The following is a 13,699-nucleotide window of genomic DNA, read 5'->3' as shown; positions in this document are numbered from 1 at the left end:
GCCTTATGTAACCCATGCTCAGCTGAACAAGTTTGCATAAAGAGATCCACAGAGAGAAGGCAAGAGGAGGCATGTCTGACTATATTCATGTCTCTTTTCTGAGTGGCTGCGAACCATGAGACAGCAGGCTGAGGTGGAGGCGCTTCACTTGTGCCGATGACGAGGTGCTTACATAACACAGATCTCCACAGAAGAAGTGGAACAAAATGCAAAATGCCTCCTTTTTTCTGCATGTTCAATTTGACCTTAAAGTATAGCCTACATTGAAATAAAATTAACATAGCAAATCCTTGATATTTTTAACAGACAAGAGAGAGAGAGAGAAAAATAATTTAAACCATCATGAAAACAAACCATAAAAAGTAAAAGTAGCCTAACTAAAACTTTTTTTGATGATCTATCTATCTATCTATCTATCTATCTATCTATCTATCTATCTATCTATCTATCTATCTATCTATCTATCTATCTATCTATCTATCTATCTATCTATCTATGTGTATATATTATATATATATATATGTGTGTGTGTGTGTGTGTGTGTGTGTGTGTGTGTGTGTGTGTGTGTGTGTACACATATATATATATATATATATATATATATATATATATATATATATATATATATATATATATATATATATATATATATATATATATATATATATATATATTGCTACTGCTTCGAAATGTAGAACCTAAAATATTGATATAGACATGCGAGGACGCATCTGTTCTGCATGAATGAATTTGATGTGTTCCTGGTAGGGTTTATGAACTGGGCTACTGTGATTAAAGTGAATAATGGTTGGTGACATACAGCCAATCATGCTCACTGCATATTCACACAGGCGTTCGGACTCGGAGCAACGCGTTTCTCGTCATATAGACGCAGATACAATACAATTAATCTTTTCAGCAACATTTACTGATTAAATTATTATCATTATTATAATAAGCACGTTATGAGCGCCATTATTTGGCCCTCCCAGTCCCATCGTGCTACTGTGCCCTCGTCATCAGTGACGCAGCATAGTTAAGCGCGCGCTCTTCGGTACATCTCGTTAACGGCGGTGCTTTGGACAGATAATCACTCTTTTACTAAGTAGAGATGGTGTTCGCGATCCGAAACAGACAAAGGAAATCGGTAAGACGTTTTTCTCATGTTGTGTTTTAAAATTAAAGCGTTTTTGTTGTTTATGGGAAGGTTAAAGTGGTGTTAAAGTTAGTCGAGCTTGTGATCCGACTAGAAAAATCCTGTTTGTGTTGTTTGAGGAAAAGCCACTTTTAGTATATATTTGCTGTTTTACCTGAACGTTTGCCCGACAGCTTGAATTTTGGCGAGGAATATCAATAAAATATTCACTTTTGCTTGTGAAAAACGGTTGTTTTTGTGAATGGTTCAGTGTACAAAAGACTCGGCTTCTGCATGGTCTTTTACTGACTGGACCTCACAGATCAGAATCATAGCGCTTTAACTGACCGTTTAACCATGGTCCAAAACAACATGTTATGTCCGATTTCTAACACAGTTAAAGATGAAAATGACAGATGTTCGGCAGACTGTTGTTGACGACAACCTCAGTCACCATCCACTTCCGCTGAATTGCAAAATGATATAATGAAATTGAATGGTGACTGAGGCTTTCGTTCTGCCCAAATCGTAATAAATACGTATAAAGTGTCTTGTCTTTGTCACATGACTCTCCACCTTGCTCCAGACCTGTAATATGATGTTATTTATATTGTACCTGTTTTGAATATAAGGTTATGAGAGGTCACGTGTGTTTGTTTCGGCGGTACTGGTTTAATCTAGAAAGCTCAGTTCCTCCTCGCGCTCCGGGACGCGTGTCTCTCGCGCCTTCAACAAACATTAAACCCGGAAATATGAAAAAAAACAGCGCATTGTCAGTTTTTTTTATAGACATTAAATGTAATGTATTGTTTTTAGAAAGTACTAGGTCTTTAAATATCAGTTTTGTTTTCTACATTTTGCAGTCGTTTAGCCTACAGTTAAACAGTTTTTAAAATATGACCCGAGGCGAGAATATTGATACCATAAACTAAAAATACTTGTTGACAGATCCAAGTTGGTGGTTACAATTTTGTTAAACCCTTTCAGGGTTCCCACAGCCTTGGAAAACCTACAAATATCAGGGTGATTTACTTGGGATTTTCCAGGCCTGGAAAAGACAGGGGGGTTTCTATAAACAATACAAAGTTTTCTTTATCTGCTAAATATGTCTAGTTGATAAATATTCGAGAAATCTGAAACTACTGGAAACCTCAGTGGAATTTATTGGTGAAAAGGTGTGTGAACCAACTGCACATAATGGTCTGTAATGTCTTTGAAAAAAGTCTCTTATACTCACCAAGGCTGCGTTTATTTAAACAAAAATATAGTTAAAACACTAATATTGTAATACTACCTTTTAAAATAATTTTCCTATTTTAATATTTTAAATTGTTTCTGTGATGGCAAAGCTGTATTTTCAGCATCATTACTCCAGTTTTGTGTCACATGATCCTTCAGAAACCATTCTAATAATCATTCTCTTTGGTGCTCAAGAATCATTTCCTCTTATTAGCAGTTGTTGAGTTGTCATGGTTGAATTCAGTGTGTTTCTCTTTCACTTCTTTAGGTCATCATGCATAATCAAGGTTGTAGGACTTGTATTCTTTAACCCGCTGAGTGACCTCAGACACGATTGGTGCAGCCGCTGTTTCTTCTCTGTTGAAAGGTCCACTAAAGTGCCTTAGAGCAAGACTGTTCTCCTGTTACATCTGTTTGGTAGGTGTGTCTCTTCACCAGACCTACATGGAATCTGTTCCACAGACTTTCACAGCTTTCTGCAGAATTTCAGGATGCTTTCACACTAGCACTTTTGGTGCGCACCTGGGTTTGATTGGCGTCAGAGTTCAGTTCATTTGGATGATGTGAACGCTGTTTTCTGCAAACCGTACGAAAACAGAGAGAATGTATATCATTTAACTTCTGCTCACCTTTAGCAGAAATGGACTCCCGCGTTCTTTTATAGTACATTCACGACGCGATAGATGGTCGTAGTGCCTTATGTATGTTCTGCGTTTTGGCACCTTCTCCGGTGTTGTTACAAAGCAACAGGGGTAAACGGCTTCTGCTTTGATGTAAATGCACCATGGTTTGGAGTCGGACCCAAATAATATAATGTGAACACAATCCTGTGGGGGAGGGGGGAGCAATTGAATTCTTGTTTGGACCAGGCAATTGAACCAAGTGTGAAAGCACCCTTCTTCACATCCCCCACTCCTTACATATTCATATATTAAGTATTTAGCTACTTTTGGTGATGCCTTCAGCTTCCAATACAAGTGTAGTACTCTAAGCTTAGTGTATTGCATATCGTGTTTAAATCCATTACGCCGATATCCCCACATAGTCATTGCAGAAAATGTGGTACAAAACGGCACAGATTTCATGTGGGCCTTCTCCTCCGCAGATATTTGTAAATGCTAAAAGAGCAGTTCTCATTTTGCTGTTTGCCTCCATGCACCTTGACTTTTATAGATTCATCAAAATGACTCCCAACGGATATTTAATATTTGAAGATGAGAGTTTCCTTGATTCTACTGTGGCCAAGATGAATGCTTTGCGTAAAAGCGGCCAGTTTTGTGATGTCAGACTGTTGGTAAGACCCTCTTTGTTTCAGGAAAAATAAACATGCCTTGTGATAATGTACACATGTATACAGATATACTGTACACTACCGTTCAAAAGTTTGGGATCAGTAAGACTTTGTTTTTGAATGAACTTCACTGGGCTGCATTTATTTGATCAAAACTACAGTAAAAACAGTTATATTGTAAAATATTATTACAAGTTTAAGATATTGGCAAATCTGAATTTTCAGCATAATTACTCCAGTCTTCAGTGTCACATGATCCTTCAGAAATCATTCTTATATGTTGATTTGCTGCTCAAGAAACATTTCTCAAAGTTTAAAAGTTGTGAAACATAATAGTTTTGTGGAAACTGATATAATAAATTGTCAGGATTCTTTGATGAATCAAGTTCAAAAGAAAAGTATTTGACCTATGTAGCTTTTGTAACATTTTGAATGTCTTTTGCTTTCACTTTTGATCAATTTAACATAGCATGATTCTGGAGAACTTTATTTATTTTTGCTTAATAGAGAGATCTAAATGGATAACAAAATAACATTGGCAAAATGTTAATTGCTGCAGTCTATTTAATAAATATTTGATTTTGATGAATTAAAGTTTGAATGAATGATTAAATGACTCGCTTTATAATTACTTCACTTGTTTCAATTGGATAAATCGGAATTTTTGAACAAATCTCTTGAATGAACAATTCAGTGACAAATTAAAGTCACATGTCGCCACCTACTGGTGCAACGATCTAATTGATCCAATTTTTTATTTATTTTTTCGCTACTGTATACCAGTGTTTATATCCAAACTATGCACTTTTATCCCAGTACTTCTGTGATAAATTGGACTATTGTAACAGAGAAATAATGATACTGTGTGTGGTTGAAAAGGCTGTTTGTGAAACTGTTTCATACCACGACAAAGCCACTCTCCGTCTCAGCTGCAGCTCCAACGCAGATTTGTATGTTTGTTAAAGGTTTAATAGACTTAGTTTTTATAAAGATCACAACAATTAATTATGCAGCTCTAATTTAATGCATTCTCGTTGGATAAATATAAAAAAAATTCGAAAAGTATCTTCCTGACCCCAAACTTTTGTATAAGGCTCTCTGTACCCACTCATAACATTCTTTATAATGGTGTTGGTTCTACAGGTCTGTGGACATGAGCTTATGGCCCATAAGGCTGTGCTGGCCTGCTGCAGCCCTTGTCTCTTTGAAATCTTCAATGCTGACTCTGAGCCACAGGGTGGGATTTCACTGGTTAAATTCGATGACCTCAACCCTGATGCTGTGGAGATCTTGCTGAACTATGCCTACACAGCGCAGTACATATATTCACTTGGCATTTAAACTTTTTATTACACATTTAGAATGTCAAGGACATACAGGTATCATAAATCCCTGTATTCCCCTGTTGACAGACTGAAGGCAGATACAGATCTGGTCAGAGACGTGTATTCTGCAGCAAAGAAGCTCAAATTGGAGAGAGTCAGACAGGTATGTATGTACAGGCATTTACATGGTCAGAACTCTCTAATGTATAGACTACTTTACTGTTCCCTGATATCCTGAATCCTATTTTGCAGATCTGTGGAGACTACCTGCTATCAAAAATGGACTCCCAAAGTGCCATTTCATACCGCAATTTTGCTAGTAGCATGGCTGATGGGCGGCTTCTGGGCAAGATTGATGGTTATATCCAGGACCATCTTCAGGAGATCTCAGAACAGGATGATTTCCTTAAACTTCCTAGACTAAAAGTATGTCTATCTATTTATATCTATTTAAAATCGGTTACTGCTAAATGTTTTTTGTATAATTCCATTCATAACTGTGTCTATATAGCTGGAGGTGATGCTAGAGGAGAACCTGAACTTGCCTGGGAATGGCAAACTGTACTCAAAGGTGATAAGCTGGGTGCAGCGCAGCCTGTGGAAGAATGGATATCCCCTGGAGAAACTAATGGAAGAGGTCAGTATTATGGCTTTATACGTACCCTTTCCTTTCTCTTTGCTCATGTCTCCTGAATTTCTGTTCAAAGGTTGACTCGGGTTCCCCCCTTCCCCTGTCCCCAAAGTTTTGCCCTTAACCTTGTAAATTTTGCAGTACGTGCTCCTCAAAATACTGAAAAACTGAACGGTTTTCCAGGTGAGCCGAACAAACTATGTTCAGTCTGATCTTCCCCCTTCGCTTTCGTTCCCTTGACTGTATTGACTTTGTGACTTAACATTTTCTCCCCAACAGGACTTTTTGAACTATTATTAATTTGATTCTAATTGCTGGTCCTCCCCATTGATCTCCCCATATCTCCTGTAGGTTTAGTATACACACCAACAGCAGATTTGTCCAGCCCTGAAGAAGAATGCAAGATCCCAACCATCAGTGGTACTAAGTCAACCTACCAAAAGCCATGTGCTCCCATCTGTGCAGTGTTCCTGAGAGCGTTGCAGCTTTTTTTCCAATCCCACTGTGCAGCGATCATTTGTTTAGATAGTTCTTTGACCCAAAGTGAAGTAACTTATTGTAGGAACGATCTCTCCTTCCAGCAATTTCCACAATCACAGTGACCGCAGACATGCGAAAGGTCATTGCTCCCTTAAGGCCCAGGCAGCACACAGTTATCAAGGGCCTCCCTCATAGCAGCTGACTCTACTGCTTCAAGGAACAAGGCAGAACATTGCTTTGTTCTTGTTATGGAAACACCCACATGGGTCTTGTTGGTGTTTTGTTGTTGCAGGTGCAAACGCTGTACTACTCAGCAGATCACAAATTACATGATGGGAGCCTGCTTGAGGGGCATGCAGAGGTCTGCAGCTCTGAGGATGACCACATCCAGTTTGTGCAGGTACATGACTGGTTTTCAGTCCTCCCCTTCCAGTGCGCTGCCTTCTCTGCTGTAAAATAGCATGGCTGCCATTTGATCATGTTTCAGGTGGTTTGCACTAAAAGGCAGACCAGTAAACCACCATCTGTCTTAGCTGTGTTTGCACTGTGGAAGACCCCTTAAATGGTGGTATTGGCACTGGATGGAATGGGTTTAAGCTTTGGCCCCAAGTCTGTATGCATGCAGTAGAGGTAGGGGGTGAAGTTTGGGCAGGTTTAGAGCTGCCTGGTTTGGTTTTGCAGAAGAAGCCTCCTCGAGAGAGAGACGAGATGAGCTCAGGCGCCTCTGGTAGCCTCTCTCCCCCCTTCAGCCAGTTCAACAAGCACGAATGGAAGTACATTGCATCAGAGAAGACCACCAGTAAGTCGATAGTACTTCACCTATCCCTTTTCTTAAACTTTCATAGCTATTTATGCAGGGTCCCTATGGTTATGTTTCCTAGATCAGGAAATTAAGTTATATTAAGGGATACATTTTTATTTTTACTCTGCTCTAAAATTTCCAGTTTGTGAGATTTTTTTTTATCCGTATCTACCAGAAAAATCCTAGATTTGAGTGAGAACCCAGTTTTTAGTGTTTAAATTAACTAGATGTCTTTTGCAGACAATGCGTACCTATGTCTGGCTGTTCTGAGAGGCATACTGTGTGTGATCTCCCTGCATGGCCGCACTAGTCCTCATACTTCCCCATCTGCTACACCATGTGTGCTGAAGAGCCCAAGCTTCGAGACTCAACCAGAAGATCTACAGGAGAAGCTTTTAAAGCCCATGCATTACGCTCGTTCAGGACTGGGAACCGCTGAACTGGACCGCAAGCTCATTGCCGCAGGTACGCATGCCCAAAGAAAGAAGTAATCCTTAGTCACTCTGTAGGCAATAATTGTATCCCCAAAACTCATTGTTTGATCACCAAAATTATATAATTAAAAGGTTTTTCCTGTGAGAAAAATGTCCTCACACACAGGAGGTCTTTAAAGGAAACAATACAACTTATTGCATTTTTAGACTTAACTCAATTAAGTTACATTTAGCTTCCAGTAAAAGTGTATTATTTCTCAGCTCCCTTCAACATGCTTTTAAGCATTCCTAATTTTACATATTTAAATCTATTTTTTATTTATTTTCCCCTCTTTATTATCAGAGCAGAACATGCACAGATGTCATGTGGGCTATATAATGTCATTCATGCAAATTTTGTAAAACAAACATTCAGAGTGTTGATAGTGGTGGAGCTGGAGGAGAGCAAATCCAAAAATAAAAGAACCACATAGCAGCGTGTCACAACAAAAATTCTCATAGATGGAAACAGGAGCAGGTCACAGGTTTGTGAAGATGTGATGTACATATTATCTGTCCAGGTGGCTACAACAGAGAAGAGTGCTTGAGGACAGTGGAGTGTTATGACCCAAAGAAGGACTGCTGGACTTTCATTGCTCCCATGCGCACTCCACGGGCTCGCTTCCAGATGGCTGTGCTAATGGTAAAGACAGTGCATGGTTTCCAATCCAAAAGTAGCATCGCTGGAGCTGTCATTAGAGCTAAATGAATGGTTATTCTCTCAGGGTGAGCTGTATGTGATGGGCGGCTCCAACGGTCACTCAGATGAGCTGAGCTGTGGAGAGATGTACAACCCCAAGGCGGACGAGTGGACTCAAGTTCCTGAGCTCCGCACCAACCGTTGCAATGCAGGTATGCATCATTTTCTGCCGGACAATACAGTGAATATTTGTAATGGATTTGAATGAGCTTTTTGTTCGTTCTAAAGACCAAGCCATTGTACTACTTTGTCTGATTGAAACTTCTGTGTTAAATTATGTAAGAGTTGGAAAATTTGATTTCATTTCTGAGTTACACTACAGTTCAAAAGTCTTAAATGTTTTTGAAAGAAGTCTGTTATGCTCACAAATGTTAAAATACAGTAAAAAAAAAATATTTTCAGCATCATTACTCTAGTAATCATTCTAACATGCAGATTTGATGCACAAGAAACTTTTCTTATTATCAGTGACAGTGTTGAAATCAGTTTAATATTTTTGTTGAAACTGATATACTTTTTTTTTTTTCAGGATTCACACGAACGACATTTATTTTAAACAGAAATCTTTTGTAACATTGTAATGCTTTAGTGTCACTTTAGATCAATTTAATGGGAAAAAAATGTACTACTGACCCTGCGTTTTTGAATGATAATGTACCAAGTTTTATTCATTTCTTTGACCAAGTTCAAAATGTCAGTTTCAGTGAATCATCAAAACGAAAAATGAGTTTGCTTTATCATTTTGTCTCCACATAAATATTACTGTACTTTATTATGTTACAGTATGTTATGTTATTGTAATATAGTAATAAATAACATTTAATATTATATGCTGTTCATTTGTAAAAACAGGGGAAACGTAATTTAAATAGATTGTATATTATCTTAACACTAAATAAAGAAAAACTACAATATCATCAGTACTAGTAGGGACATATCAAACAGGGGGTGTTCTGATTAAGGGGTAAATAATAATCGCTTTTCTTGTTTCTTCTCAGGTGTGTGTTCCTTGCAAAACAAGCTTTTTGTGGTGGGTGGATCTGATCCCTGTGGCCGAAAGGGCTTGAAGAATTGTGACTCCTTTGACCCAGTGACAAAAATGTGGACCAGCTGTGCACCCCTCAACATAAGTATGTCGATTCACTTTTATGTTCTGAAATGACTTTGATTTGTATTGTACAAACCTGAACGTGTGGTTCATTGTGCATTGTCTCTCTTCTGTGTTTAGGGAGGCACCAGGCGGCAGTGTGCGAGCTAAATGGATTTGTGTACGTGATTGGTGGCGCAGAGTCCTGGAACTGCTTAAACTCAGTAGAGCGCTACAACCCAGACAACAACACGTGGACCCTGGTGGCCCCCATGAACGTGGCCCGTCGTGGGGCTGGTGTGGCTGTGTATGAAGGTAATTGGAGACAAACCAACATGGTTATAAAGTCTCATTGGTAGGAAAATGACTTAAGCTTGTTAAATTCAGGACTTTTCTTAGTTTCTTCATCAAGTTATTTCCAACTGCTTTCAGGGAGGCTCTTTGTGGTCGGAGGATTTGACGGCTCTCACGCTCTGCGCTGTGTGGAGGTCTATGACCCAGCCAATAACGAGTGGCGAATGTTAGGCAGCATGACGTCAGCACGAAGCAACGCAGGGCTGGCTGTAGTGAACGGTGTGCTCTGTGCTATCGGGGGCTTTGATGGCAATGAGTTTCTCAACACCATGGAGGTGTATGACCCAGAGAAGAATGAGTGGAGCCCGTTTATAGAGGCATTAGCTAAGAACTGAAGGGTGTCAGGATCCCGTTCTCAATCTGACACATTGTTATGTGATGTGATTGAATTTGACTGATGTTCATCTGTTTGTTTAGGTGCTGAGGAGAGAGAACTCTGATAGATGCTCATATAGGGTTGCCCAAAGCAACATGAAGCCTTTGCATATTGCATAATTACTATGTAAATAAATTTCTTTCTCTTTCTCTTTTTATTTTATTTTTTATTTGTTGTTTCACTATCAAAGCCAGTACCTATAAAATGTAAGGGTAAAATGGAGACGGTAAGGTTAATGTCATGAAAACAGGTTCATTAGATTGTTATAATATGAACTGTGGTAAAGGTTCATGACTTGCTGCAGTCAGACGCATTGCTTATGACGATGATTTTTGATGATTATGATTATTAATGATGGCCTTGCTTATTGAAGATACAATCTATATATGTATAGTTGGAAAGTCTTAGACTACAGAATACTCCTCTTAAATGGAGCCACAATGCTTCAGTGGAATTGTATCTTGCCTTTTTATAGCATTTTTATACAACTTATCTAAGTGTCTAATATATGATACTGACAAGCATACATTCAGTTATGAATGAATCTGTGCCACTGGCTTGTTTTTAACTAGATGCTTATCCATGTCTGCTTTATGCTAAAGAAGCCAATGATGATAATGCCACTTAACACCAATAAATGTCTCATCTCGTTCATTTGAAATGTTGTAAATGATTTTGTTTTACTTTTGGTGCAAAAAAGGTTCAAAAATTAAACCATTTTAACTTGAAGTAGATTGGGTGTCTCAACTTACTTCCATCCCTCCCTCCACTGAGGGTCTTGAAACATTTACTTTGATACTTTTAATGATACAACCACATTTTGAAGTTATTTCTATATAAAAAGCATCTAGCAAAAACAACAGCACACTAAAACCTTTCAGTGCTGTTTTGTTTTGAGGGGATTATGTAAGAGCCATGCCATTTTTCATAGTTGTGGCTTCTTACATAAGACAGGAAGTGCCTGTGAGCACAACATTTTAAAACCCTAATGCATAACATAAAATGCCTCAAATGCTTGCTCTTACTGACACTGCTATTTACAGACTGCTATTATACATTGTTCTTTCACTCTATTACCAGGATTAATGTGCTGACAGTCGGCCCAATAACAGGTGTGTGATAAACAGGAAATGACACGGTTAGAGTCCGGAGCCCACAAAATAAAAACTCTAGAAGATGTGAGGTTGACTGTTCACCTCTCCTCTCTTTAACAGCTTTCCTCAGCTCTTAGAGTTCATTTGTTCCTCCAATGAGCCTGCAGTCTAAATCACACTTTATCTTTCTGTAGATAACACTGGCCTATATTAAGTGCATACAGAAACACAACTTCATTATGCTATCAGTACCTACCCAGCTAACAATATCTGGTTCCCAGAACATTCAGGGGATGTTATTTTATGGTAATAAAAATAAAAAATAAACAAATTGTTCTTAATGTTCTTAAAAAGAACATTTTTAGAACGTTTTGTGTTTGCCGGATAGCATCCTTTATAATTTGCTTGGATTTTTATTGCTGGTTTAATCTATCACATTCACACAGGCAGTGTGATTCATGCTTTCTTTTTTAAAACTTTGCAGCTGTAAACTTGCATCATGTGACCTTCTATAGTTCTTGAGACCTCACCTAACCATGCTCCACCCTCAAGCAGAGAGCTAGCCTATCTGAGGACAGAAATGTGTTGTTAATTAAATTTGCTAGAGTGATACACTGAAAAACAGTGGGAAAAAGTTGTTTCTAGCCCTTATGGTTCAAAAGTTATTAGCATAAACATGAGTGAAACTTTGGACAGTTGGTGGCGCTAGAAGGATTCAGTTAGAGACTCCACATTTGCTATGGTGACTGTTCAGACTGTCCTCTATCAGTGTGCCAAATTTCATTATTTTCCCGCAAGCGGTTCTATGGGCTGCCATAGACTTCCATACGGAAGAAGAAGAACGCCAACAATTTCAATAGGTGCCTACGCACTTTCAGAAAGATTTTTTTTATAAAAATGTGTATGGTCAGAAACTCTTTTGTGTGTATTTCAATTCAGTTGGTTATGTATGGCTCACAGACCCAGTCCCAGAAGGCAACTTATTATGCAGCGTCTGGTTTTAGTTCAGATGAATCCCCTTTGCTCAAGCTGTTAAGCATCCACATCCCATGGGTGAAAAAGTAATTCTGGGACTCATTACTAACTATGCAGACTGTTCAGAGAGTAAGTGAAGAACATTTATTCTAATGGATGTTTATATCAAAATTCAGAAGTGACATGATTATTGCTAACAACGTGTCCTTCATGGACATGTAGTATAGATATATAAATATTCTGAAAAGTGTCCATTCAAGTTAATGTATAACAAAAAGGTTACTGGAATCAGGAAATATATTCTTTGTTTAATGACTTTGATTTAGTTTGTTATTCAAATATTTAACTAAATAGAACAGAATGATAACTAAATGTTAAAATACAAATCTTCCTGAAATTAGAATAAATTATTAGAATTTAGAATGAATGAAAAGTTATGATGTAACTTTTAGGTCGAGCTGTTAGTCATTAACTCTTTCAGTTTTCTTTTCATGACGTGATTCAAACAAATACTTCAAGAATTTCCTTTGAAAATTAACGTATTGTGTCACATTAGGACACAATTCCTCACGCTTTCTATGCTAGAAAATATTTCTTTCTGAACGTCATAAATCACATCTACACAGATAAGCTATGTGTACGTGTGGTGCATGATCTGCTTAAGAAATGGCTTCAGGCTGTCACGTGATTTATAGTGAACACAGCGTTCCTCTGTGAAGTTCCTCTGATTTAGGAAGTCAAAAAACACCTTGTAGCAACAGCACACCAACAATTGTCCCAAATGCCCAAATGGTGGCATGGTGCCCAGACGCTCAGATTTGGCCCAAGAGTTTCTATCGCCCCCTAAACAAAGGAAGAAAGTGTTGGAAGCATTCACATACAGAGCACCAATCACAACACAGCACATTTTGTACTGCTATCTGCTGGCCAAGCAGGCTTGATTCAGAACAGAGTGAAACTTTATTGAACAACAACAAAAAGGTTTTGTGGCTTGAACGTGAAGAACATGTGCTTACCAACGTATCTGCACATGATAAACTAAACAGTCAGTCCAGGAACATGATAAATACTAGAAGATAGATGGCAGCAGATGCATGCAGGGAAGGTTAAACCGCACAGGGCATCAGATAGTTAAAGAGAACCTTGTTATACAGAGAATATTTCATCAGTTGTGGTGTGTAGTCTGTGACCAAGAGTTTCCGGAAGTTTCCTTTTCCAGATGCTGAAGAGAAAAACATGAACGTAATGGCCTATATAATTAATTAATTAATTGTGTGTGTGTGTGTATATATATATATATATATATATATATATATATATATATATATATATATATATATATATATATAATTTCATATGGTCTGATATACTGAATATGACCTATGTATTTGATTAATTAATTAATATATATCAATATATTCATATCTACATAATATTATTTCATTTACAGTATGTGAATATACTGTAAATTAACTATTATATATAATATATATATATATATATATATATATATATATATATATATATATATATATATATATATATATATACATATATATACACTCACCTAAAGGATTATTAGGAACACCTGTTCAATTTCTCATTAATGCAAATTATCTAATCAACCAATCACATGGCAGTTGCTTCAATGCATTTAGGGGTGTGGTCCTGGTCAAGACAATCTCCTGAACTCCAAACTGAATGTCAGAATGGGAAAGAAAGGTGATTTAAGCAATT

The 13,699-nt window shown here is 37.7% G+C and overlaps 1 protein-coding gene across 1 annotated transcript; it reads left to right on the top strand.

The window, feature by feature from the left end:
* Positions 1-788: 788 nt before the first annotated feature.
* ivns1abpb (influenza virus NS1A binding protein b) lies at positions 789-10,622 on the top strand. Its single transcript, XM_081374568.1, has 15 exons — positions 789-1,147; positions 2,643-2,791; positions 3,548-3,668; positions 4,809-4,981; positions 5,078-5,153; positions 5,243-5,416; positions 5,502-5,627; positions 6,394-6,501; positions 6,783-6,900; positions 7,144-7,368; positions 7,898-8,019; positions 8,102-8,228; positions 9,075-9,206; positions 9,305-9,478; positions 9,596-10,622. Exons 3-15 carry the CDS (start codon positions 3,558-3,560, stop codon positions 9,850-9,852), a joined length of 1,923 nt encoding a protein of 640 aa, XP_081230694.1. The 5' UTR covers positions 789-1,147; positions 2,643-2,791; positions 3,548-3,557; the 3' UTR covers positions 9,853-10,622.
* The last annotated feature ends 3,077 nt before the right edge of the window (positions 10,623-13,699 follow it).

Source organism: Scardinius erythrophthalmus, assembly GCF_964197995.2.
Source record: "Scardinius erythrophthalmus genome assembly, chromosome: 9".
NCBI lineage: Eukaryota > Metazoa > Chordata > Actinopteri > Cypriniformes > Leuciscidae > Scardinius > Scardinius erythrophthalmus.
Note: the sequence above shows the minus strand (reverse complement) of the source record. Positions and strands in the feature narration are given on the sequence as shown.